The sequence below is a fragment of the Phyllostomus hastatus genome, unplaced genomic scaffold, assembly GCF_019186645.2.
Source record: "Phyllostomus hastatus isolate PE091 unplaced genomic scaffold, TTU_PhHast_1.1 phas_contig_86, whole genome shotgun sequence".
Taxonomy (NCBI): domain Eukaryota; kingdom Metazoa; phylum Chordata; class Mammalia; order Chiroptera; family Phyllostomidae; genus Phyllostomus; species Phyllostomus hastatus.
Window position 1 is genome coordinate 42,791,598 of NW_025333977.1, and position 25,029 is coordinate 42,816,626.

The 25,029-nt window shown below is 40.4% G+C and overlaps 1 protein-coding gene across 1 annotated transcript in view; it reads right to left on the bottom strand.

Annotated features, from left to right (window-relative positions):
- Window positions 1-25,029, bottom strand: part of SLC9A9 (solute carrier family 9 member A9) — a 528,656-nt gene that overhangs the window by 503,107 nt on the left and 520 nt on the right. Inside the window, exon 2 of the mRNA XM_045851938.1 lies at window positions 8,983-9,185. Within this exon, the coding sequence (XP_045707894.1) occupies window positions 8,983-9,185 (203 nt within the window). The remainder of the gene's footprint in view (window positions 1-8,982; window positions 9,186-25,029) is intronic.

Below are 25,029 nucleotides of genomic sequence, written 5' to 3' on the forward strand. Positions count from 1 at the left end.
CAAATGGATGGTCAGATGGATGAAATCCTGGTTTCCACACATGGCCAAGGCTGCAAAGGCCTAAGAACCCTCATCATGTGCTCAGTGACCTAAGAGGACCCAAGACCAGGCTACAGTCAGGAGGCAGGAGTGACTGGGAGATGGGTGGGCATTCCAGTTGTTTCTGCCTATGGTGGTCTGGGGTATTTTCTAGGGCTTGATGCTGGGAATCTGAGAAGCCACTCCCTTTATTCCCATAGCTCCTTTCCCCTTACCAAATGTTGTCATGTTAGAAAGAGCATCAAACCCAATGTTCAACCTACTTCTGTATTTTCACATCACTCTTCCTTTTCTAACCAAGAGAGAATAGGAGAGACATCAGTCTGATCTGTGCTCAAACCACGTGTCACACCAAGAGGCCATAGTCACCAACAGCCTTTACATTATTTTGAGTAACAAGGCTTTTTATTAATGATTAAAATTGAATAGCTGGTTAAATTCAATCTCTGCCCCAAATGAATATCCCAGTGGTCTGTTGCCTTAGGACAGAAGTCCTGGTGGGGGGGTGATGTGTGTAGAAGAATAAAGAAGTCCTCTGCCCAGTGGTCAGAATTTCCTGAGTGCTGCACCCACAGTCCTGTCCCAGAGCACAGTGCTGGCATCTAGGTGCCAGCGGCTTAACCCCAGCTCACACAAACGTATCTGGTGAAGGAATGCTGTCTGGGGTAATTCTTAACCCTGCAGTTTGGTGTGTCTGAGTTACAGCTGAAGTGTGGTGGGGCAACTCCTGTGACTGGGCTGCACGTTCTGAAGGCAAGCCTGCTGAAGTGGCCTGGACACCACGCAGAGCCTGCCCGCCTTTGGGGCATCGTGTTCCCATAGTTCCACACTTCCTGTGTCCTCCCTACTCCAAGGTGATGCCTCTTTGCTTCTCTTCCACCTCTCTCTCCTGCAACAAATATAATTTTGCCAAGGCTTTTTGTATTGACAAAATTATCTTGAATATGATAAAAAGTATAGCAAAAAAATAACTTCTAGAAAAGAGAAAATGAGTTTTAAAAAGGACAGGCATCCTAATGTGATTTAGTTTTGCCTTCTGTTTTGCATTTCCCTACTTTCAGATCTCTGTGTGGCTCCCTCCCCACATCACTGAGATCAGCTTCAACCTTACCCCTCAGGGAGCCTTGCACGCAGGACAAATCCACTATTCTGTCCACCCTCTCTCATTTTGCTAACTTGTCTTCATAGTGGATATGTCCACCTGACATCAGATTACAAATGCTCATGCTCAACTGTCCCTTGTCTGTCTCTGCCCAAGAAGCCAACCTCCGTGAAAGCAAGGACTTTGCTTTGTTCACTGCTATACGAGTACCACCTATAACAAATGCCAGGCATATGATGAATGCCCAATAGAAACATATTGATTGAATGACTGCATGAATGAAGATAATCTATTTTGTTCAATGACTAAATTATAACCAAATAGAACTAATCATCAGGGAATGCAAATCGAAACCACAATGAGAGAGCACCTCACACTTGTCAGAAGAGCTCATTAACAAGACAGGAGATAACAAGTGTGGACAAGGCTGTGAAGGAAAGGGAACCCTCCTGCACTGTTAATGGGAATATAAATTGACTCAGCCACTATGAAAAATGGTACGGAGGGTCCTGAAAAAATTAATAGTAGAATTACACACAGGACCCAGCAATTTCTCTTCTGGACATTTATCAAAAAAAATTAAATTAGGATCTTGAAGAGATATCTCATTCCCATGTTCATTATAGCATTATTCACAATAGCCAAGAGATTAAAATAACCTAAGTGCCCATCAATGGAAAAAATGGATAAATAAAAAATAGATAAAGAAGTACAAAGATACACAATGGATTGTTATTCAGTCATAAAAAAAAGAAAGAATTTCTTATATTTGCAACAGAGTCGATAGACCTTGAGGACATTATGCTAGGTGGAATAAGGTAAAGACAAATACTGTACAATCTCATTTATGTTGAATCTAAACTAACATTCACGGAAACAGGTGAGAGACTGGTGGTTGCCAGAGATGAGAAGTGAGAGTTTGTGGAAACAGATAAAGGGAATCAAAAGGTACCAACTTCCAGCCACAAGGTAAGGAAGTTCTGGGGATGTAATGTACAGCATGGTGACTGTAGTTGATGATACTGTATTGTATATTTGAAACTCTCTAAGAGAATAGATCTTAAAAAGTTCTCATCACAAGAAAAAATGTAGCTATGTGAGACGATGTATGTTAATTAAACTTACTGTGGTCATCATTTCACAATAAATACATACATTGAATCATTGCATTTTACACCTTAAACTAATACAACCTTAAGTGTGAATTATATCTCAATAAAACTGTAAAGAATAAAGTAAAAATGCCTTTACACCAGTAAAAAAGTGAGAGGGACACTTAGAGTGTTAAGACATTTCTAAATCCATTTCTCAAGCTAACTTTTGCAAAGAAGGTTGAACTAAGGTGGAAGAAAACAACTATAACAAAAAATGTTAAGCTTCTCTATTAACAACAGATCTCTTAATGAAGTTTTAGGATAAAAGTAGCTAAGCTATCCAATCAGCCTCATCCACTCACTGCCAAGCTTGAGACTCCCCAGGACCATCTCTGTGGTAAGAGCCAAGACTTGTCATAATATAGGAACGTAAATCATGAATCCCTCTTCTCTGTAGAATGGAGGGATAATTGATAGTATCATCCAAATGTTTCTCCAAACCCCAAATGCTGATTTATTGTGATGTTTGCTTTTCTTGGAGTACCTAGAATGGTTTTAGAGAAAATTTCTTTCCTGTTCTTTATCATCCCCAAGGTGTCCCCACATTAACTGCGCACATTTATCTCATGGTACAGTGACTCTGGCTGGTCACACTGCTCCTCTTGCCACAAGAGCTTTGCGCTCTGGCCAGGACACTTAAGGAAAAGGAAAGACTAGGGAAAAAAAAGGAGTTTACAAATAAATATGCAAGAATTAAGACTCTAAACCACAAAAAGTCAAAATTACCATTAAAAATGTTGAACAGTAGAAAAAAATTAAGACACTGAAATGTTTTAAAACTACCAATGCAAAATTACTTTTAAAAGTCATATGATTACTGTTGCTCAAAGGGCTTCCTTCAAGAATTACTAAACCATGCACTATTATCAACGCAATTGATAATAGCTTCAGTGCAACCCATCTGCAGCCTGGCAATTCTCTTTATAGAAACAATAGACAGGACAGATTACTCAGCAGTGTGACTTACTCTGAAGTAACAGCCCTTACCAAATGATAGTGTTACTTGCCACACAGGAAGTGAAAACATGGCAAAATTTTCACTGGATAGTTTCCTTTGCCTGTTTACATTACAGTCAACTGATTTGTGAATGATAGGAAGTGCAAATTTAACTGGGCTGACAACTTTTGGAAATTTACTGGGTCTGCAAGACTTTTCTAGCCAAATGACCTACTGACCCTTTGAATTCAATATGGCAAGAACATAATATGTTAAGTCAATGATAAATAGATTAATAAGATACATTCATTCATTCACCAGTTTTAAATCATACTTGTGATTTCCCCCTAAAAACCAGCTCCTTCCCCTGACTTCTACCTTCCCCATTTCTGTCTCAGCACAATCTGTGAACCCACAGGCCAGGCAGCAGAGTAAGCTGATTTCCCTTCCTCCTTGGCCCAATGGGTCCAAACCCTACAGCATCCCCTTCCTTGCTTCTCTTCCATCTGCCTCTTGGTTACCACCCAAGCTTAGGCCTCATCCGGCTCCTTACTTTTACTCTATACCATGCACATGGCCACCTAAATATTTCTTTGCTTTTGTCAACATTTTATTCTTCCACTGACTGCAAAGAGAGTGAGCATGACTCCACCTGGCATTCAAGGGCTTCCATAATAAAGCTGCGCCTCTCCCCAGCCCCCTGGTTCACTGGTCTTCCCTATTTCAACAGATTGAAAATGTCTTTCTTTCTTACAATACTCTCTGCCCTACTTACCATCTCCTTGTCATGCTTTTCCGTCTGGTCTGCTTGGAATGGCTCTCTCACCGCCACACCACACACACATCACCACCATCAGAGTCAGTAGTTATCCTTCTTTGAAATATTTCTTATCATCCCAACAAAATATAATATTGTCCTTCTGAGTGTCTGTGGTACTTGACCCACTCCTTTGATGCCAGCCTTGTACTGTATTTATTCACTTACTCAAATGCTGTGTTTTCCCTGATTTACTAATATACTGCTTGAGATCATTCCTTATTTCAGAATTGAAACTGATAGGGCTCATTCAGTTCATTTGTATCGAAAGAGTGAATGATGGAGAAAGTTTTATCACCTGATCTTCACAAGCAAGTTTTTAAACTTTCTATTGATATGAAATTCAGAAAAGCTTAGTAGACAATTTAGTATTCCTAAATATTACATAAGCAATTGATGTTTGTAAAGCCACTGTATAGTAGGATATAGGTTCCAATCAGTTAAAACTAGTTTAGCACACTTTGGATCCACAGAACGATTTGACAAATTATTTTAAAAATGCCTGGATAAATATAAAACAACACAATCTATTTTTATTCTCACAAAAGGTTGTTTTGAGATCATCAGCTGGCTGCTTATAACGTATAGTAAAATACTGTTTTCACAACTGTTTAAGTTAAAATGTTTTTTCTTATCTAAACATTCATCTGTTTTGAGCATGAACAAAACAAGCTAGGTATATGATATTTCCTGAAATTTTTGTATGTTTACACATGGTATAAAAGCATAGTATACTGCTGCTTATATAAATAACAACAACCCTCATATTTTCCAATTTTATGCTGTCTTGTTGGAAGGAATTCAGGGAACCATCAATCCCAGTGCTGTTTCTAAGCACATCAATGCCTCGCCATCCCAGAAATACACGTACTCTTAAAAAGCTTCCAAAAGGAATTCATTCTAGCTTCTCCAAATCCTGAAGTCTGGAATTTCATGCAGGCCTCTAAACTACATCCTCCTGAGAGTAAAACTCAACCCCCAATCCTGTAACTTTTAGAAACAAAGGCCAAATGCTCTCTTCAATCTGTGCTACAAAGAAAAAGGACTCCACGGCGCCATGCCAGTGGCTTCTGTGACTGCTGTGCTAGACCTCTTCTTGTGCCCTGAGCATCCTCCTCCCTTTTCAGCTCTGGTCCTCATTTCCTTCTACCTGGCTCACTGTGAGAGTCACACACCCCAGCCATGGCACCCCATCCTTCTCTGTCACAGGGCCAGTTGGGAGCCTGCCCAATGGTGTGGGATATGATAAACCACTCAGGACTCAGGGTAAAGGGCTATGCATCCCAGTTCTTCCTCTGGCCAGTAGTAGGACCCTGGACCCACCATGTAATTTCTCTAGATACACATTTATTTTCTGTAAATACACAACTATGTTTAGATAACACCTTAGTTTCTTCAGTCATTAAGCACCTAGGATGCTCCAGTTCTCCCAACTCCAAGAGGATAATGTCCAAATATTCTAGCTGTATATGCTCTACCAAGCTTTCAGACTCAACCTGTTTATTCACTTATTTAGAAGCAACTATGCATCGAGCACTGTAATAGGCCTTGAGGATACATTGGTCGATGAAAAGGCATGGCCTGCCTTTGTGAAGTTTACTGTCTACTAGACAGTAAACAGGAGAATAATAATTAATAAGCAAGAAAACACATATATAATTTTAGATTGTGCTAAGTAAACAAAATAAAGAAAAAGGGAAAAGGGAGAGGGAGAGACAGAGGCAATATATGAAAGAATTGTAGGAGCAAGCCCTCTCTGAAGAAATGACATTTCAAAAACAAAAAAAAAGCCAAGATTCAATAGATAAGAAGAAGCCTGACATCTGACAAGCAGGAGTTAGACCATTTTAGATAAAATGAATGACATGAGTGAAGGTCCTGGAGCAAAACCCACGGCAGTGCAGTGAGGGGAAGGAGCACGAATGTGGCATTCCTGTCCTCACCATGTCCTGTCCGAACACACACAAGACTAAATCAACAGTTCCCAAACTTGTCTGCCCATAATTACCTGGTAATCTTCTAAAAATTCCAAAGATCAGGCCATACCCTAAACCAGTAAAATCACAAACTCCAGGGATAAAGAAAAATCATCAGAATTTTTTAACTCTTCAAGTGACTCCAAAGTGCAGACATGGTTGAGAACCAGTGACTTAAATCAATTCAGTGCTGAAGGTATTGTATTACTCACCTATGAAACGATGGGGCTCAACTTAATGAGGTCAGGTCCCTTCCTTGCTCTAAATCAAATGACCTCTAGGCAGATCCAGGCTCATTTTCACATACCCTTACCTTCAAATCTTCCTTCCCTCTTTCACCTCTATCCTAGGATTCTCATATTCTCCCATCAGATCTAAAACCTTCAAGTCAGATTCTTCTTTTCACACTGTGCCTATGCCCTATGTGAAGCAGATTCTGTTGATCCAAACAGTCTGTGATGCCTTCATATCCACAAACCCACACCCCACCCCTCACCCTGCAATCCATCCTGTCCAGTGACCTTTCTGAGCACAATTCCTACTGCTTGTCCAAACCATGCCCACCTTCAAAGCCCTTCTCAAGTGCCACCTCTTGAAAGAAGCCTCCCTAACTTACTCAGCTATCTGTGACAAATAATCTGTAAAGTTTCATAGTCCTCATGGTCCTATGATAAAGTTTAGAACTAAATTATATATAGGCATATAGTATACATTGGTGTTCTCTCCCCAACAGATTTTAAATAAACTAAAAAACAAACACACATTTTATTAATCCCTGGCATATATTCAGCATTCAGATATTATCTAGAAGCAGTAATGGCAGCATTCATGTTCAAGATAGTGCTGACTGGCGGTGGGATTGGCAGGGGTCTTAGAAATGGCAGGGGTAGTAGTAGAGAGAGCAACAGCAGCACAATGTAAAGGGCCCTATGGAAGCCAGGCATTTTATATGCATCATCTCATTTAAACATTGAAACAATCCTACAAAGTAGTTCTAATTTTCCCACTTTACAAATAGGAAAAGTTGGAGATTAGGAAATTCAAGGAATTTACTAAGGATATGTAGGAGATCTGTCTGGTTTTAATTTTTTTCCCTGTTACTCCATGATACCTCCTTATAAGCCTTCCAATGAATATTCTCTTTTTTGGAATCCTTTTGCTTCTGACATGACCGATTAATTGACATGAATAGTTGCATGCAGTGGAGAATCCCATAAGGAAGACAGACTATGGGTTTTTTATTTGCAAAGATTAACTAGAGTCCCCAAACATTAGCACGTAAGTGTAAGCAGCAAATATGCACTAATGTACTTGGGCCATTTATAACCAAGATCTTTCCACTTAATGTCATCTAACACAGTAAGTGTACCAGTGGGTGCCCATTCCCCTGGGTATGGAGTCACCTATTGCCAAACTTGGATGTCTGGAGAAACAAATTCAAATTGTGATTCAATGAGTCACATGATTTAGCAGTTAATCTCAAAATATTCTTGAACCATTCAAGGTCCATTTAATGTGCAGAACTCATACTCTACCCAGTGAAAAAACCAAGGGGACCCCAGCAATGAAACAAAATTTCTGATCTGGTGTTTGTTGGCAATCCTGTTAGAGAACAAAATTGTGCTGTTTGGAAATGCAGAAAAAAAAAATACAGGTAAGAAAGTGAGGAGGGAAATAATTATGTCCTGGTACTAAACCAAAGGTAAAACTGAAGAGCATTTGTTAAAGTCCAATGATGCTAATAAGGTCAGTTTAAAATTTGTGTATTTCAAGACAGGTAACTTTCTATCATCCGTGTGAACAGGGAGACTCACCTAGCAGAGATTACCCAAAACAGCACATCTAGAAGTTGCTCCTTTTTATCCCAGAAAACATTATTTCATTTTCTTTTTATGTACTTCAATTTGCTTCCCTAACTAAGTCTAATTTAAGACAATATTATATTTAGTTTGACTTTCCTGAGCCCTCACCAAGTGGTAGGAGGAAGTTAATCCAGACATGTGTTAGTAAAAGATAATATTTTTAAAACCACTAAAAATTACTCATCTTGAATGAGAAAAAATGGCAGACTTCTAAGTATCTCAAAATGGAAAAAAAAAACGTATAATTAAAAGAAACCAAATCCATGTGGGATAAGAGTGATAAAATACACTTCTATACTATCAAAGAAGTTCTCAACTCTAACCTAAAAAGGATCTGGAATGAGTCATGTGACATTCTCGTTCTTAGCATGGACTTATAGTGTTAAACACATTCACTTACTGCAAAGACTGATCCATAACACACAATGTACCACAAAAGATAACTAACTGCACCTGTTTTCTGATCCAGACTCCCAAGAGCAGAAAGAAATTTTCCTTCCAGCACCTGAGGCAGTTCACAAATTTGCAATAATAAAGCCATATTTTAAAAGATAAGTCATATCAGAATTTTCCTTTTTTCTACCTAAGGTTCTATAACTAAACTAATGGAGTAAATCTCTATTGAGATTAATCTCTTGTCAGTGTACTTAAAACCAGCCAAGTGGCACTGTTGTGTATTGACAGCCAAAAGCCAGTCAGCCTAGATCAAGGTTTGCAAGTGCAAATTTTTTCATTCCCCCCATTTTCCTTTTGACTTAAGGGAAATTTGAACGAAGTAGTTGGCTGGTAATGTATATAATGATACTCAAAACATGCATGTGAAAAGTTGAATCAAGTACTGTGAAAGGCAGAGTCAGATGAATTATGTCATTTTATCTAATGTAACTCTGACTTGCAAAAATTATATAAAAAACACAGACAACTGGGCTCACACTAAGAGTATATCAAGGTGTTAACCTCTTAGTCAATCAAATTACCCCAATAGCGTGCTTTTGAAGAAGGGCATATGTGTATGTGAATATATTACTTACGGTGGCTTATGTATAATGCAATTATTTATACTGGAAAACAAAAAATATGAGATGGGATCCTTACCTTTTCAAGCATAGCGTTGCCTTGGTGAGGACTGATATTGTGCTGGCTTATTTCTCTCTTGTATTTATATTCATAAACCTGGTCAGTGATATTAACCAGCAGAGTTGACGGACTGAAGGCCAGTTTCCCACAATCATACACAGTTCCACTTTCAATATCAGTTGGTGCTGTGGCATATCGTAAGATTAATCCCATAATGAGGCCTAAAATAAAGAATAAATAATTGCACTGGAGGAACAGAGTCTAAAATGTTCACTATTGCACACTTGTAAATATGTGACTTAGACCTTGTAGAAGTAGCAGGTGAAAAAATTGGGTCATTGCCTGTTTTAGAGAATTGTTCACTCTTTCATAGACACTAGTTCAATAGATTGTATTGTTAAAATATTTGTGATGGACACCACTGTTTGAATATCCAGCATATATTCTCCTTTTTTTTTCTTCTTAATGGACCCATATACTTTACAGAGAAGAGCTATCCCTCTTTTCCAGCCACCCAAGTGCTTCAAGAAAACCTTTGCTCTGTGACAGATACTGCATAATCTAATTCAGAGATGGGATTCCCATGGGGAAAGTTCTGGCCAACAGATCAGCATATATCTAAGATAACCCCATCAGACTAAAAGAAAGCACTTATGTGGTTGGAGGAGAGGTGTTCTTGTTCTCTCCCTCAGGACATGACTAAGGCAGTATATTTCCCCATTTTTTTGCTAGCAGATATCTTGTGACCTTGAGGGAATCTAGCCCAAGGACACAGTAAATATACTGAGGTAGGTAAGACTAATATATAGACAGACCCAGGTTCTGGATGACTTAGGTGAACCACTGGATCAACCTATCCTGGAACTAATTCTAGACCTCTTGTGACATAGTATATTTTCTAATTTTTCAAATAATTTTGAATCAATTTTTAGTTTACTTGTAGCCAAATGCATTCCAATGACATACATTCCTTTTGGTAGAGTTGAACCCAAGTAATGGCTCTTGACTTTTAAGTTTATAAACTCTGTTCAGATGCTCCTAGTAATCTGATCACATGAATGCCCTTAACATTATGGATTTATTAATAACAGCAAAGAAACATCAAAGGCCTACACATTCCTCAATTTAAAATTAAGAATGATGTATGTGTTTTAACATAAATCTACTCTTTTAAGATAAAAGTCACACTTAAAACATCCAACGTTGGAGGTTTTACCACTCTCCATCGATTCATCTAGTAACCTTTCTTTCATTTAATAAAATGTTCTTGGGTGCATATTTTGTGCCAGACATTTACTAATTTAAAATAAAAATACAGTTCCAGTCCTACGGGAGCTCAAATTTGTAAAATAAAGACCCATACGTAAGCAAACAACTGTAATACAATGTGACATGTGCTATGACAGCTGGTAAGCACTCTGCGTCATATGAGCATAGAGTGGAGATGCTCCAAGGCCTTTTGAATGGTGCAAAGCTTCAGATGGATCTTAAAAGGTCACATAGGATTTGTCCAGGTGAGCTGAATCAGGGAAGCTGGGATTCAGGCTGCACATGTGGGTAGTAGCATGAGAGTAGCAGCGGACAAAGCTAGAAGCTGTCCAGGGTTTATTTTCTCCAGTGTGCAGAATTGCTGCTGAGAAGTGGCTATGTGGCCAGAGATTGTGTTTCCTGGCTGTCTTGCATCTGGCTGGGTTCTCAACAGTGGAATTTAAGCAAAAGTGGTATGTGCCACTTCTGGGCCACAGCGCTGAAGAAGTAGGGAAGTTGTGTCCATTCTCTCTTCCCATTTATTAGATAGATGAGGAGCAAATAAAGGCACTTTCCCTGAGATGCCAGGTTGGGGAAAGCCATCTACCAACCAGGAATATATGCATTGGACTATTATGTGAACGAAAAGTTAATTTCTGTTGTAAAGTCACTGAAATATTAGTGTTTCCATGTTAAGAGACACTAGGATAACTTAACTAAGATAACATATAAACACAGAGGGACTTAAAAAACCAGTAGATTTAGAAAGTTAGTAATGGTGTAAGAAGAAAAGAAGAGAAAAACGGAGGAAGGGAAAGACAGTACAGGGGAGAAACTCTAGACCATAGACCATAGGTAGGGGTTAGGTCGTAAAGAGGCTCCTCTGCTGTGCTAATAAGTTTTTAGTTTTAACCCAATGGCAATATAGAACTATTGAAAGATCTTAGGCAGTGGAGTAAAACAATCAGATTTTCATTTAAGAACTATCACTTGGGCAACAATGTGGAGAACGAATTAGAGGGAGAGGTGAGGATGAAAACAGATTTCTTTTGAGAATATTTTTACCTTAGTTATACTTCAGTATTTGGCCCACTTTTCCATAACAGTGAGAAATATTGTGTTCTAACCTTTATTAGCAGTAGAAAACGAGGGATGAGTATAATCTTCCGTGAGTGTCTGGCCTGCTGTGGATGTGGGCGGCCTCCCACGAGCAGTGTCAGTGACTACAATACGACTAGTCAGGAAAGACAAGGGAAAACACACCACCTACACACGCTGCCAAGTGCTTTAGGGCACCTGCGTAAGAATCACTTTCCCAACACTCTCTGCCCACGACACATTCATTTTCTAAGAGTTATTTGGCAGGTACCATGAATGGTACCAGAACTTCTGCTTTCCACTCTGGGAGATAAAGAAGCGCAGCACCAGACACCCTCTGCACGAGGACTGAACGGAAAGAACCTGCATTAACACCATTCCAAGTTCCCACAGGGTGAACCACTCATTTTTGCAACATGTTTTCAATGACATAACAAGAAGTAAACATGAAGTCTCTACTTTTCAAATTTTCCCAAATGGGGAAAACAAGTAGTTGTCATAATAACAGAATATGCATTGGACTATTATGTGAACAAAAAGTTAATTTCTGTTGTAAAGTCACTGAAATATTAGTGTTTCCATGTTAACAGGCACTAGGATAACTTACCTAAGATAACATATAAATGTCTCACTGTTATGAGACCCGGAACCCTATGGCTAAATTCATACAAGGCCTCAAAATCTGGCCCTGTCTGCCCCTCTGTGCCAGCTCTGGTCCCAGCCTTCAAGAAGAGGTGCCCTGGAGTAAATAAAGTCAGCTGCTTGCTGTCAGAGGTCACCTGATGGAATGGCCATAAAAACGCACTTGTCAGATAAGGCCTCCCACTGTAAGGAGTGCAGCTGCCCATGGGTTCAGCCTCTGTGCCCTGGAATCCATGCCTATATCCACACCGAGGCCAGCCAAAGGCTGAGTGAGAAGGGGTACTAAGACAGGGAGATGGGACTCCTCTGAAGGGCTACTCATGGCTCAAGGATGTACAGTTAGCCTTGCCCCAATTTTCTCAGAGTTGCCCTGCAGTCTAAACCTTCTCCCACCAGCCTCCTTTCCTTCCCTCTCTCCACAGGGTGGGGCTACACTGAGGTCAACAGCTGTCCCAGCACTCATAGTCTTCCTCCCCATTTTTCTGCAATGGAATATCCCCCAATAAATCTTTTGCACAATGAATCTCTTCCTAGCATCTGCTTCTCAGAGGACCCAAATTAACTCACTAGGAAAAACACTTGGGCCTGCTTCCCCTCCAGCCCCACAGGCTGAGAGGAATCCTCATCTTGGCAGAGTATCTTGGCAGAATATGAGGAACAGTAGGGAAGCCACTGCCTCACCCATCTGTGTGCCTCTGCCCCAGTGTCAGTAACCCAACAATGCCTGATGTCACAGGCCAGACACCTACCCATAGAGCCTGTCCACTCAGTACTTTAGCCATCTGCTGACACAAATATGAAGTGTTGGGTGACCAATGCCCACATAATATATGAGAGCGGGTGACAGATAAAGTGGAATTGCTAGTAGGAAGAAAATGCTAAGAAAGAGTTGTTTTTATACTCACACAAAGTTACAGGATAAAGAAAGCTACAACCGCTTGTGAACAAAAGAGGGAAAGAAGAATCTACCTTCTGCAGCTTATAGACACAAACCACCACTCTCATCAGTGAGTTATGAGTCCAAATCCCATGTGCTCAGGAGAAAAAAAAAAACAAAAACCTGTCTTGGTAAAGCAATACCACCCAGCACACATGTGCACAGCCCTGGTCCCAGCTCATATTCTCACAAGCATGACACTTCACTGAGCTCTTTCCCCAGCCAGCTGGTGGTGTCACCTTCTCCAGACAGAACTCAAGGGCGTCCCTTGCCCCACAAGTCTGGGCATCTGAGCAGCTGGGGCGGCAGCAGTATGGACTCCCTCCCTAGTGAATTGCAACCTGTCCCCAACAGCATCCAGCCCCAGGATGGAGCTTCAACCATAGACCTCATCCCTAAAGCACTCCTATCCCACAAACTCTGTCTCGGGTCCCATCTGTGAGGCCCATATTCTGGTGCAGCCTGTCTCTGAGCTCCCTCGCCTCTGAGTTCTTACAGCATTTACAGTGTGAACCACACCCCTGCTGGCCCGCTTTTACAAAGACATATTGTTTGGCATTGCTTTGCAGACCTTGGCTGTGTCTCCCCCTCCAGACAAAGAGGCTGCTTAGGACAGACTCAATGCTGTTCTTCTCTGTCCTCTAGAAAAATCTAAACACTTTAGGCAGAATTGTAACCCAACTTTCTCCAAGTCCACAAACTGCCTTGGAGTCAAGAAGAAAGGATCCTTTGAATGTGTTAGTCAGTGACCAACATTTGAAAGTAGCATGTGTAAGGACTTTAAAGGGCTTGCCACATAGCTGTCCTAACAGCCACCTGACAGGCAGTGACAAGGTGATGTTATGGGACAGGGAGGAGGGAGGGAGAAAGGGACGAAGGGGAAAAAGCCAGGAGCACTGTGAGGGAAAAGCATGAGAAACGTGAGCCTTGTAGTTCTGGCCCAGCCCTCACCTCAAGGCCACATTAAAAACATGAGAAAACTCCACTCCTGCCCTCCTCACGCTTTCACACCACACACACAACTGCTGCTCTGGGAGTGCGGGAGTTATTGAAGTGAGTAAAATATGGCCTTGACCCTAAAACATTAAAATATTCTAATGCTACCATTCCTTTTCCTCTCCCTGAATCCTGTGATCCTGATTTCCAGTAAGGATAAGGTACACATGTGCTCTGTCTCCTTGTACACTAGGCCTGCAGTTCACAACCGATTCCCCACAGAAATGACAGTCATTCATGCTGATGCCGAAGTGCCGTCCTAAAGAGCCTTTCTGAGAGGAATACAGATGGGGATTTCCTTAAATACATAATGATTATATTTTCAATTACTGAAACAGATTTCACAACAGTTTTTAAAACACAAAGTGTTAAAATCTCTGGCTCCGTTGAAAACTCGTGGGACATACACTCGCACGGGCAGTGTGCTGGGGCGACCCCACCTTCGCTGTTTCCCCACAGGAGCACTGCCGCCCTGGAGCCACACAGGTCCTCTGGACACCCACATCTAAGCACGTGTGTATGGAAATCCACACGACCCTGGAGAGAATTAGGAGGCTAGCGCAAATGCAGCTAATACATGAAGACCGTAGAGGAACTGAGTCTCACAGTTCTTTCACTCTATGCATTTAGTGGCTACCAAGCATAAACTAGATAGAGATGAGGCATTCTCCCTTAGCAAAACAAGCAGCTAAATCCTCAAACTACTGATGTACAACACTATATTTCAATTTCAGTAGTATATCAGACACCACTGATTGTCAACCCACCACCCATCCCCCTTTTGTCCCAACAAAGTCGGGATCTGTAAAGCTATCCACCCTCCCCATGCGCTTTGGATAAGTGGACTTCATTTCCAGCTCCAGGAGTATTCCCTCTCCCCTTGCCCATAACTGTTCTACAAAAACATGTGACCCAATTCCAGCCAATAAATGTCAAAGAAAGCAGAGTAGGGAGCTTCTTGGAGAGAAAGAGGAGAGAACACTCTCTTCTTCCTCAGGATAACCCAGCTGGTCGCCAGCCTCATGCTGAAGTCAGCACAAGAAATGCAGAGCAGAGAAGAGGAAAGAACCCGGGTCCTTGATAACAAGAGCAGGCTCTGAATTAGCCAGCCCTAAAGGCCACTCTTCTCTGGGCTTCTAGTCATGGGAGATAATGTCCTTATTGCTTAAGTCTTATCACTCAGAGTTTCTGTTACTATCAGCTGAATGCATCCTAACAGATAGAAACATTTTTATTTTTTTTAGCAAGTGAATGCACAAAGTCCAAAGGAGCCCTAAAGGAGAGACCAACTCTCCACCCAGCAGACTGTTAGGAAAGCCTTCACAGAGGAGGTTCTTAGGGATGTATAGGACTTCACCAGGTGAGAACAGGGCATGGGTTTTCCAGGGAGAAGCATACAAAAGTTAATGAGCACAGTGCTAATGAGGCACGTCAAGCAGCTTGGTATGGCTTCCTACACAGCTGAGATCTAGGGCCCCAGCAGAGCCAAGGAGTAGAGGGTGTCCAAGAAGGAGACAGTATTGGCAAGACGGTCTTGTGGAAAAACTGAGTGAGTTCTTTGCTAGCAAGCAGACTTGCTCTGGTTTGGAGCAGAGGAAACTGCATGTGGAGACAATTATCTGAAGAAAAAAAAAAGAACTGCAACATGGTAAAGACTGTATTGGAGAGGAAGTTAATATCAGAAATTATGTCTATTTATGTGAGGAAGAATTTAGCAAAGGAATTTGAGGAAAGGAGTTTCAAGATGACAGGAATAAAATAAAGCCTAAGTTAGAGTGGTCTTTACCATTTTTAGGGCTTTTTTACAGTGGGAGACTCTTTCAGGCAGGGAATCTGTGATGTTATTTCAGTCACTCAGATAAAAATTGGTGAACTAGGAGTTCAAACGGGGGATGGAGGAGAGGGTGTGACAAATACAGGGTCCGGCACAGATGAAGCCCCTTTTTTTATTACAAAACATTTTATTACAAAATCATAAGCATGGGATTCTGTAACATAACAATGTCACACTCAAGCACACCATATGACATTTTAGGTGAAATGTTTGAATTAAAACTATAAATCATTACACCCATAGCATTACCCCACCAACCACACTCCAGCAGGCATTACTTCTGCCAGACCCTGTATTCTAAGAAAGCTGAACCAGTGCACACCCCTTACCTCTCTGTAAGGCAGTGTCACACATGTGAGACTTTAAATGGTATCTCCACGATTTTTAACTTTTTATTTGGTATTTGTCCACATTCTCCATCTTATCAAAGACTTTATCAGACAGCTGATATGGTGAGATATTACAGGTTTGAATTTCAAATGCTAAGTGCATTTCCTAACACTTTCCCTTTCAGCAGTTTAGTTTTATCCTGAGATAAGTCAGGGATAGAGAATAAAAATATGCAATGTCAGCTGGTCATTTGGGTCTTTTGCTCTTTCTCTGCGCATCCCTCCAACTTTGTAAATTCAAAGGACTAATGAAAAGTGTTGGTGTTGCTAAAAGGACACAATTGTTTTGGTGATGAAAAGATCCCATAAAGGTTTCAGAACAGATTTGGAGTGCCTCCCACAGGAGTCTCCACAACATCTCAAGGTGGGAGGTTGTCCATGAGGCTGGTCCACCTGGGACGTTCTGTTCACAGTTCTTTTTTAATGGTTTTATTTATTTTTAGAGAGAGGGGAAGGGAGGGTGAAAGGGAGGGAGGGGAACATTGATATGTGAGAACAACATTGATTAGTTTCCTCTTGCACGCACCCCAACCGGGGACTGGGCTGAAACCCAGCCATGGGGCATGACTGGGAATTGAACTGGCAACCCCTTGCCCCATAGGACAGCGCCCAACCAATTGAACCATGCTGGCCAGGGCTCAGTCACAGTTTTAATCTTCTCAGAGGATGGATAGAAAGGATGGACAGGAAATGACAGAAAGTTCCAACCATCAGATTTTCTACCACGGTGGGGTATACAATGTTCTTCCTATCCTTGTTGCAGGACAACACACACATGCCTGCACACACATACACAACATACACAAACAAACCCACAGTTGCAACACAAAAAACATACACAAACACATGTGCACACAGATACAATGCACACAACATACAAATGTATACAACATACTCAAACACACATACACATATACGTGTACAGACATACATAAACACACACATACATATATACAAATACACACAGAGACATTTCACAAGACTCTGGCATGCCTATCACAGCATTATGGATAACTTCTCTCTGGAAACTACCTTAGACGGTAACTTACACATAACTAACATTTCCTTGCAACCATCTTAAGAACTTTATGAAAGAAATATATAGAGATCTCTAACTAGACCCATACTGACTAAAGCAAAATGATTTCTTACTTTACAATGTTTACACAAAACAGTCTATTTTTTCTCAGAGTTGGAAACATTACAAAGTATTGTAAATAGTTAAAAAAGAGAAAGACTGTCCAATAAAAAGAGATGGTCTCCCAAACCCTGTCTTCACTACAGGAGAGTAATGAAGTGAGGAAGAGAAAAGAGAGGAAGACAGAGGAGACAAAACTAGCAACTGTATGTTCAATTTCATTTCTCCTGTAAAGAAGTTCTCACACTTCAGGGCATCAGAACCCTCAGAAAGTTGTCAGAATGCTAGCTGCTAGCCCCTAGTAGGTCTGGGTTGGGGCCTACACATTTGTGTTTCTAACAAGTTCTCGGGTGATCTGATGCTGTGAGTCCAGGGGCCACACTGTGAGAAGCAGTCCTGTACGACAAGAGTTCCTACCAATCTAAGTACCATGCCCGCTGTGGAACTCCATCAAACTCCATGCCCTGTCAGGCTCACACACACAGGTCTCACAAAGCCTGGAGGGCCCAGAGGTGTGATTAATGATTCCACCTTCAGTCTCTTCCAAAAGCTCCATGCAATTAAAGTAACATATGGTGAAAGCCTATATTGCATGATCCACGTGAATTAGACACAGTCCCTTCTCAAACTATTCAGTACCTTCCACACCCAGGCTGACAACAACAGGCAAATAAAACCAGAATGACTGTGGACTTGCAACACTGCTTTCCTTGACTCTGGGGCATCTTCATCACTCTCCCTGGGACATTTCAACTCAGCCACTTGGCATGGATGTGCTCCCACTGTCTTTCCCATGCTGGGCTTTTCACTATGGACGGCGTAATATTACTGCAGCTTCAAGGTAAAAGAAAAACTCAATTACCCACCTCCTCTTCCCATCCTTTCCCTATTCCTGACTTCAAGAGACAGTTAGGTATCAAGAGCAGATGTTGATGAGGGGACAACTGTGGCCAAAATTTGATAGCACTAGCTTTCAAAAATGGTGTTCTTGCCTGTTATTCTCTGCAGCTTTGGACAAGCCATAAATTTTCTGAGCTTCTACATCCTCACATGCAAACTAAAAATCATCCTGCATACTTTGCATGGATGTGGTAAGGATAGTGAGATAACATTAATAATGTGTGCGTGCAGTTCTTAGATATCTCAATCTCTTTCTTCTGAAAGAACCTGGCAGAAAGTGAAAGAACATGGGTTTTATGGTCCCGAGTTTGAAGTTCAGCCCTAATGGTTACTACCAAGTTACTTTCTTGTCTCTGAGTGTCAGCTTCCTCATTTATGTGAAAATGATAGTACCCTCCCCACCACCAACACCCATGCACCCATAATCACAGCCAGGTTTGTGACACCTGGTGGCTGCACAGAGCCAAACTGCCAAGGTTTGAGTCCCAGCGGGGGCATTTAGATCTGTGTGACCTGAGGCAAGTCACTTCATTTTTTTGGTGCCTCGGTTTCCCCATATAAGAATGGTTTTGTGAGGATTAAACAAGTTAACATATGTAAAGTACTTCTGACAGCATAGTTCACATTATAAATGCTATCTGTTAGCTTCTGTTACTATTATTATATATCATCTTGATAGATGTTTAGCAGATGTTAGTTCTTTATGTCCCCATTTCACTAACCACATAGTTTGAATTAAATTCAGATTATATATTCTATCTATAAGTAGTTTGAATCATAAATTCTATTTTCTTGATGTGCAGAGTCCTCCCATTATAGAACTCTGAGAGCGAATCCTTTGAGATCCCATAGTCCTTTGCTCAAAGGGCTTCCTCTGTAGCTCCTTAGGGATTCAGAAGCACAGCAGAATATGTAGGAGTTCATTTTCTTAAAATTAACCTCTGAAAATGTACCGAGAGTAACATGCCTTTGACTTTTTCACTTCTTTAATCTTTCTTTGGCTAACACTTTACAGCATGGAAAGTCTTGCCTTCATCTCTGAAACTCCTTTAAATCAATCTTTTTATGCCAAAAAGGAGAGCATGTTTAGTTTGCTGGGCTCTTAATCCTAATTATCTTTCCTGCAGAGCCCTTCAAATGAAAGCAAAGTCACTAGAGTTTTTTTAAAATTGATTTTTAGCCATTTTTAAAAAAGATTTTATTTTTAAAGAGAAAGGAAGGGGGGGAGAAAGAGAGGGAAAAAATGTCAATCATTTGCCCCCCATATGCACCCTGACCGGGGGACCAAACCCACAACCCAGGCATGTGCCCTGACTGGGAATTGACCAGGAAATTGAATCTGTGCAGAGCCCTTTCCTTTGCAGACAACGCCCAACCAACTGAGCCATAGGCATCAGGGCTCACTGTGATTTTCATATGACAGTCTCCACCACGCCCTGAATCTGCAGGCAGCCCTCCCTGCACCTATAGTATAACTTCCTCCCTTCACCTCACTGAGAACTTAGATTTACTGAACGCCCACTACAGAATCAGAGCTGGACCAGAAGAACTGAGAGTGGTTCAACAACACCAGTTAAACTCTTGTCTGGGAAGAAGCACCCAGTACCACATGCTAATGGGCTTCTGGGGGTAAACTGGTTTGGGTTGGAGTGGCTGAGAGATGCCTGAGGGCTGAAGTCAGTCCTAGTCTAAATTTTGAAAGACTTTGGAGCTGCAAGGGAACTTAGTGATACCTATTTCCTTTTTTTATCATTTTACAAACAAGATAAGTAAGGCCAGAGGCTAAGTCACTAGCCTGAAGTAAGGCATCTAGCTACAGAAAAAAAAAAACACATCAGGATTTAAAAGCTCTAATACCCAACAGAGGATCCAATGCTTCCCCCATAAAGCATGCACATTTGAACTAATAAAACATCTGGGGGAGGACCTTCCAGCAGAGGGAAGGGCAGGGTGTAGTCTAAGCCTGGTGGTCAAGGGAGATGGGACTAGACTGGGGCAGAGAAAAAGAGTCAGCAGGGGAGAGTGACACCTTGTCCAATAGCCAGATTTTGTCCTGGGGAACTTCTAGGCATTGCTAAGATGAAATTGATGTCTTAGGATTTTTTTAAAAAAGAAAGGTAGCTTTTAAAACCTTGCCGATTCACTGTGTGACTCTATTTTCTTTAAATCTTGAAAACACGCTGCTGAATGAACTACATTGGCCCTATTAAACTGGTAAGTATATTCTTAAGGATCAGATATAATTTAATAGTTTAATATGACATAGTTTAAAGAATTAAAAATCTAAATTTTGTAGCTTAAATTTTCATTTCTGCCCACTAAGTAATGAGCAAAATTTCCACAGAAAGTCAGAGTCCATGTCATATATTGTAAGGCCATGAGCTGAAAGGTAGAATTCTAAGAGGTTCGCATTGCTCTGCCCCTAAGGGGAGACCCCAGCCCTCAAGCACATGGCATTATGAATGTCCTATAAAATATGGGAGCCCCAGTGATGTGTAATGGCACTCTTAATGCCATCAGGAAACGAGCAATTTTTTTCTTTTAGGAACAAGAGCAGGGGATGCAGGGCCCTATGTGAGCAGCGCTAAGTGCACCAGCTGTTGTCAATCAATACTTTGGCCATTAATAGTCATTTAAGCTTTTAGTCCAATTTAAATGAATATCACTATGATGTATATTTCAAATCAGTTATAGACTCTAATCCTTCAATTCTGAATAATGAGAGCCATAGAACGTCGTGAGACTCAATTACCCATTGCATTCCTGGTGAGGAAAAAATATTGTGAGAATGTTGCCACCAATTTTTAAAAACCTCCTGTGGCCCTTAATACCAAGAGAAAAGCTATTGTTCATATAGAGGATTATTTGCACTTGGAGTAGCAGATTTATCTCCAAGGAACAAAGTCAAATCAAACAACACATATTTTAAGTTTAACAAGTTGGAAATTGTTTCGAACAATAAGTAAAAAAGCAGTTAAATCATCACTTTTTCTCTCATTTTACTTTAACTGCTCATTTCCTAAGGCCCTCTCCCTAGAGTGCTTTAATTGAATTCCCCAGCATACTGATAAAATGCATCAATATCTATTACATCTTTTGAAGGGTGTTTGAAACATATCAACAGAATACCAGCAGGAAGGCAGGGGGCAGACTGGGCTGAGGTATTATAGAAAATTCAGCATTTTAGAAAAATACGTCTCTTGATACAGAGGAAAATGACACGTATACAAAAAGGTGATGAGGGCAGCAGCAGTATTCGGCACAGCAGAGGAACTGTTAGCCAGGTTCTTTGGTAAGCATTAGGTACAGAATTACAAAATCTTAGAAGATGGTTCATTATATATATCTATGTGTAGGATGGAAATGACTGAGGTACACTTCACTCTCAAATGTGCATCTTCTTAAAAAAATGTTTTCAGGTTTAAATTTTCACCATAGTTTTGTCTCTTTTCTTCCCCATTGATTATCCTCAGGATCCTGGTAGGACTCCAGCAAGAACCACGAGTTCCATCCTTGATGATAGAGGGTTTTATCTAGTCTTATTCTGAAATTTTACTCTTGGACTCCCCAGAAAATAGAATCTGTCTGACTAATCCTGAAAGCATAAACAATATGGGATGCATCTGGATCTCACAGACAGCCTCTCCCCAGAATGATCATTGAGAGAACTGACTTATTTTAAAATACCTTTGGCATCTCTGAGAGATGGGAGGTTGAATCCCAGCTCAGCAGCTAATAAATTACATAAGCTTCACCTCTGTAAGTCTTAGCTTTCTCTCCCTGAAATGAGGATGCTGGACTTATGCTCTCTAAGGCTACTTCCCACTCTATGAATTTCAAATTTGTGTATAGCTACTGAGCACCTTATTCACTTGGCATCTCCTTTCCCTGTGTCATTTAGAAGTGTTTATTAGAAAGTCCTATCTCATCCCACTGTTGTAGTTTCAGACTGTTTTATTACGTCACCGACACAAACTCCCTAATAAACACTTGAGATACAACAGTTAGATCATCCCTAGGGAAGAAATATGAGAGGTCACTAATGCCATCCATATGGACTATTTTCAGAGACTCTCAGTGAGAGCTCTTTTAAGGTGAACATGAACTCATTAGACACATGGATGAGTAAAAGCACAGGACCCCTGGCATGAGTAGTTATTCAGTTTATGGGAAGTTACTTCACTTCTTTGAGATTCAGTTTCTTCCTCTGTATAATGAGAGGGCTGGTGAAGAAAACCTTGAAGAGCCCCTTAAATTACAACAACTTCAACTCTATGCCAACAAAAAATATTAAACAACACTAAAATAAAAGTCTTTTCACTGATTAATACAGTTCAAGACAACTCAAGAATAATCAAAATTCTAGTAGTGGAATAGTAATTTCCTCACAATTTTATGATCCTTTTATATCGCACTATTTCAGAAACTGCTTTCAATAACTTTCACATTAAAAAATTGTGAAAGAAAAAAATTGTGAAAAGATAAAAATGAGACTGCTCAACTTAATCTAACTCTCATAAACTTAAAGCCTAAACTGCCTTAATAATATCAATTTAGAGAAATGCTATTTCAACTATTGTGCAATAACTAATATTTTCTAACCTCAACCACAACTTAGAGTATGTCATGCAGTTTTTGAGGGTTAAAGGTAATATGAAAATTTTCAGGTTCAAAATAAAAGTTACATTTATTTATTATACTAAGTATATTTTAATTTTAGTAAGTCTCTCAATTTAACCAAAAGTTTTACACAACAGAATCACTAGTATATTGGGTTGGCCAAAGTCCATTATGTTTTTTCCATACAATGGCTCTGGTAGCACTTAGTTGTCTTTAACTTCACTCAAAACAATTCTGCTAGACTGTATTGTGATAGCTGTCATATCAGTGTGCATTAAAAAAACTTATTAAATTGGTGAATTTTGTACAGCCATTTTAATATTGAAAATGGAAAAAGATATGCAACATCTCTGGCATATTATGCTTTATTTTTCAAAAGAGATGAAAACACACCTGAAAAGCAAAAATAAAAAAAGATTGTGCAGTGTGTGGAGAAGGTGCTGTGACTGATTGAACATGTTAAAAGTGGTTTGTGAAATTTCTTGGTACTATTGACATTCTGGCCAAGTAATTCTTTGTCTTATGCATGGGAAGATGTTTAGCAGCACCCCTGGCCTCTACCCATTAGAGGCCAATAGTAGGAGATACCCAACATACTCAAAACATCCAAATCAATAAATTTATTGGTTAAAATGAAATGTGTCTTTTATTTTACAGAAGAAATGTAACAGACATTTTCATCAATGCAACAGATAAGCTGAAATTGGTTCAATCAAATGCGAGGCTATGAAGGAATCCTTCCCTCTAATAAGGATTTGTAATTTTAAAATCTGCATTGTTTTGCTAAACTATATATAGTCCTTTAATTTAATGCCAAGAATTACATTGTTTCTGGCTTCTCAAATTATATCCCATGTCCTCATTAATTATTTATTAGCCAACTCCAGAGAATGATCCTGGACCATTGATGATAGACAAGGGCAAGTAACTGGAGCCCCTGGCTTGACATCTGACAACATCACTTCCTTTCTGTTTGACTATTTTTCTTCAGCCTCATTGTGATTTTTCCCCCTCAGGTGAGAGTTTTGTTATGTGATTTAAGACCCTCAGTACAAAGAAATTTAACTCTATGCTCTGAATGGGTCAGCTTATCAATCTCTTGAAAGAAATTACACTGCTTAGCCCAGAATTTCTGCACCTGCTCAAGCGTCTCAGAGTGGGATCTAGATAGGTAAGGCAGTTCTTATGGTCTCCACTCATGACTGCATTGTTATCATCCGGACATCCTGTGGTTAGCACATGAAATGCACACTGATCCCCTTCCCGGAACCTCAGCCGTATTAAAGGCTTCAGGGCTTCCAAAACGAGGCAAGTAAAATATAGTAAAACTATATTCTTTGCTATGAGTTATAGCAATGCTTCACCTGTTTCCCCTGTATTCAAAGTTCCTATTCATTATCAGGCTGAGATAAAAGTGGTAAAGTGAACTATTTCATCAATAAGATCAGTTTTTAAACCACTGGTGTCTTGGATTTTACTTCAAAAGATGAGGGTACGGCCTGGATAATCTCTGTCACATTTAATTCTGAAAGGGATGACATTGTAAATTACAGTGGTAGAGCAACACTTTGAGAGTTTAAAATGCTAAACAAATACATTTCCACGCTCCCCCCAAAAGATACATAGCAAATTAACACTAATAATGACAGTAATTACGAATTAGAAAGTCTAAAACCAGGCCAAGAAATAAAAGTACTGCATAAAGAATCTCTTGTATATTAGAAGATAAAACATTGCTCCTATAATTAAAATGGATTTGGAGACAATTATTCCAATAAGAGGGGTGGAGTACATGTCTGCATTTTTCTTCTTGAAAATTAGTTGACTTAAGAGGATTTACTTCTGACATTTTTGTGATATTACTTTTAGAACTTTCTTTTCTTTAGACTTTTATTTTATTCATTTTTAGAGAGAGGGAAGGGAGGAAGAGAGGGAGAGAAACATCAATGTGTGGTTGCCTCTTGCACGCCCCCTACTGGAGACCTGGCCAGCAACCCAGGCGTGTGCCCTGACTGGGAATCATCAGATCCGTGACCCTTGGGTTCGCAGGCCAGCACTCAATCCACTGAGCCACACTGAGCCACCAGCCGGACTTCTAGAACTTTCTAATGCCCTGGGTCCCTCTTGTGACTGCAAACATCCTTCCCAGTTTCTATCATCACAAACAGCTCTGGTCTGACTCCTCACATGACGATGCCCCTGCAGCTGCCAACAGACTCGAGATGTCTGCCTAAGAACATGACAGTGACATATTTATGGGGTG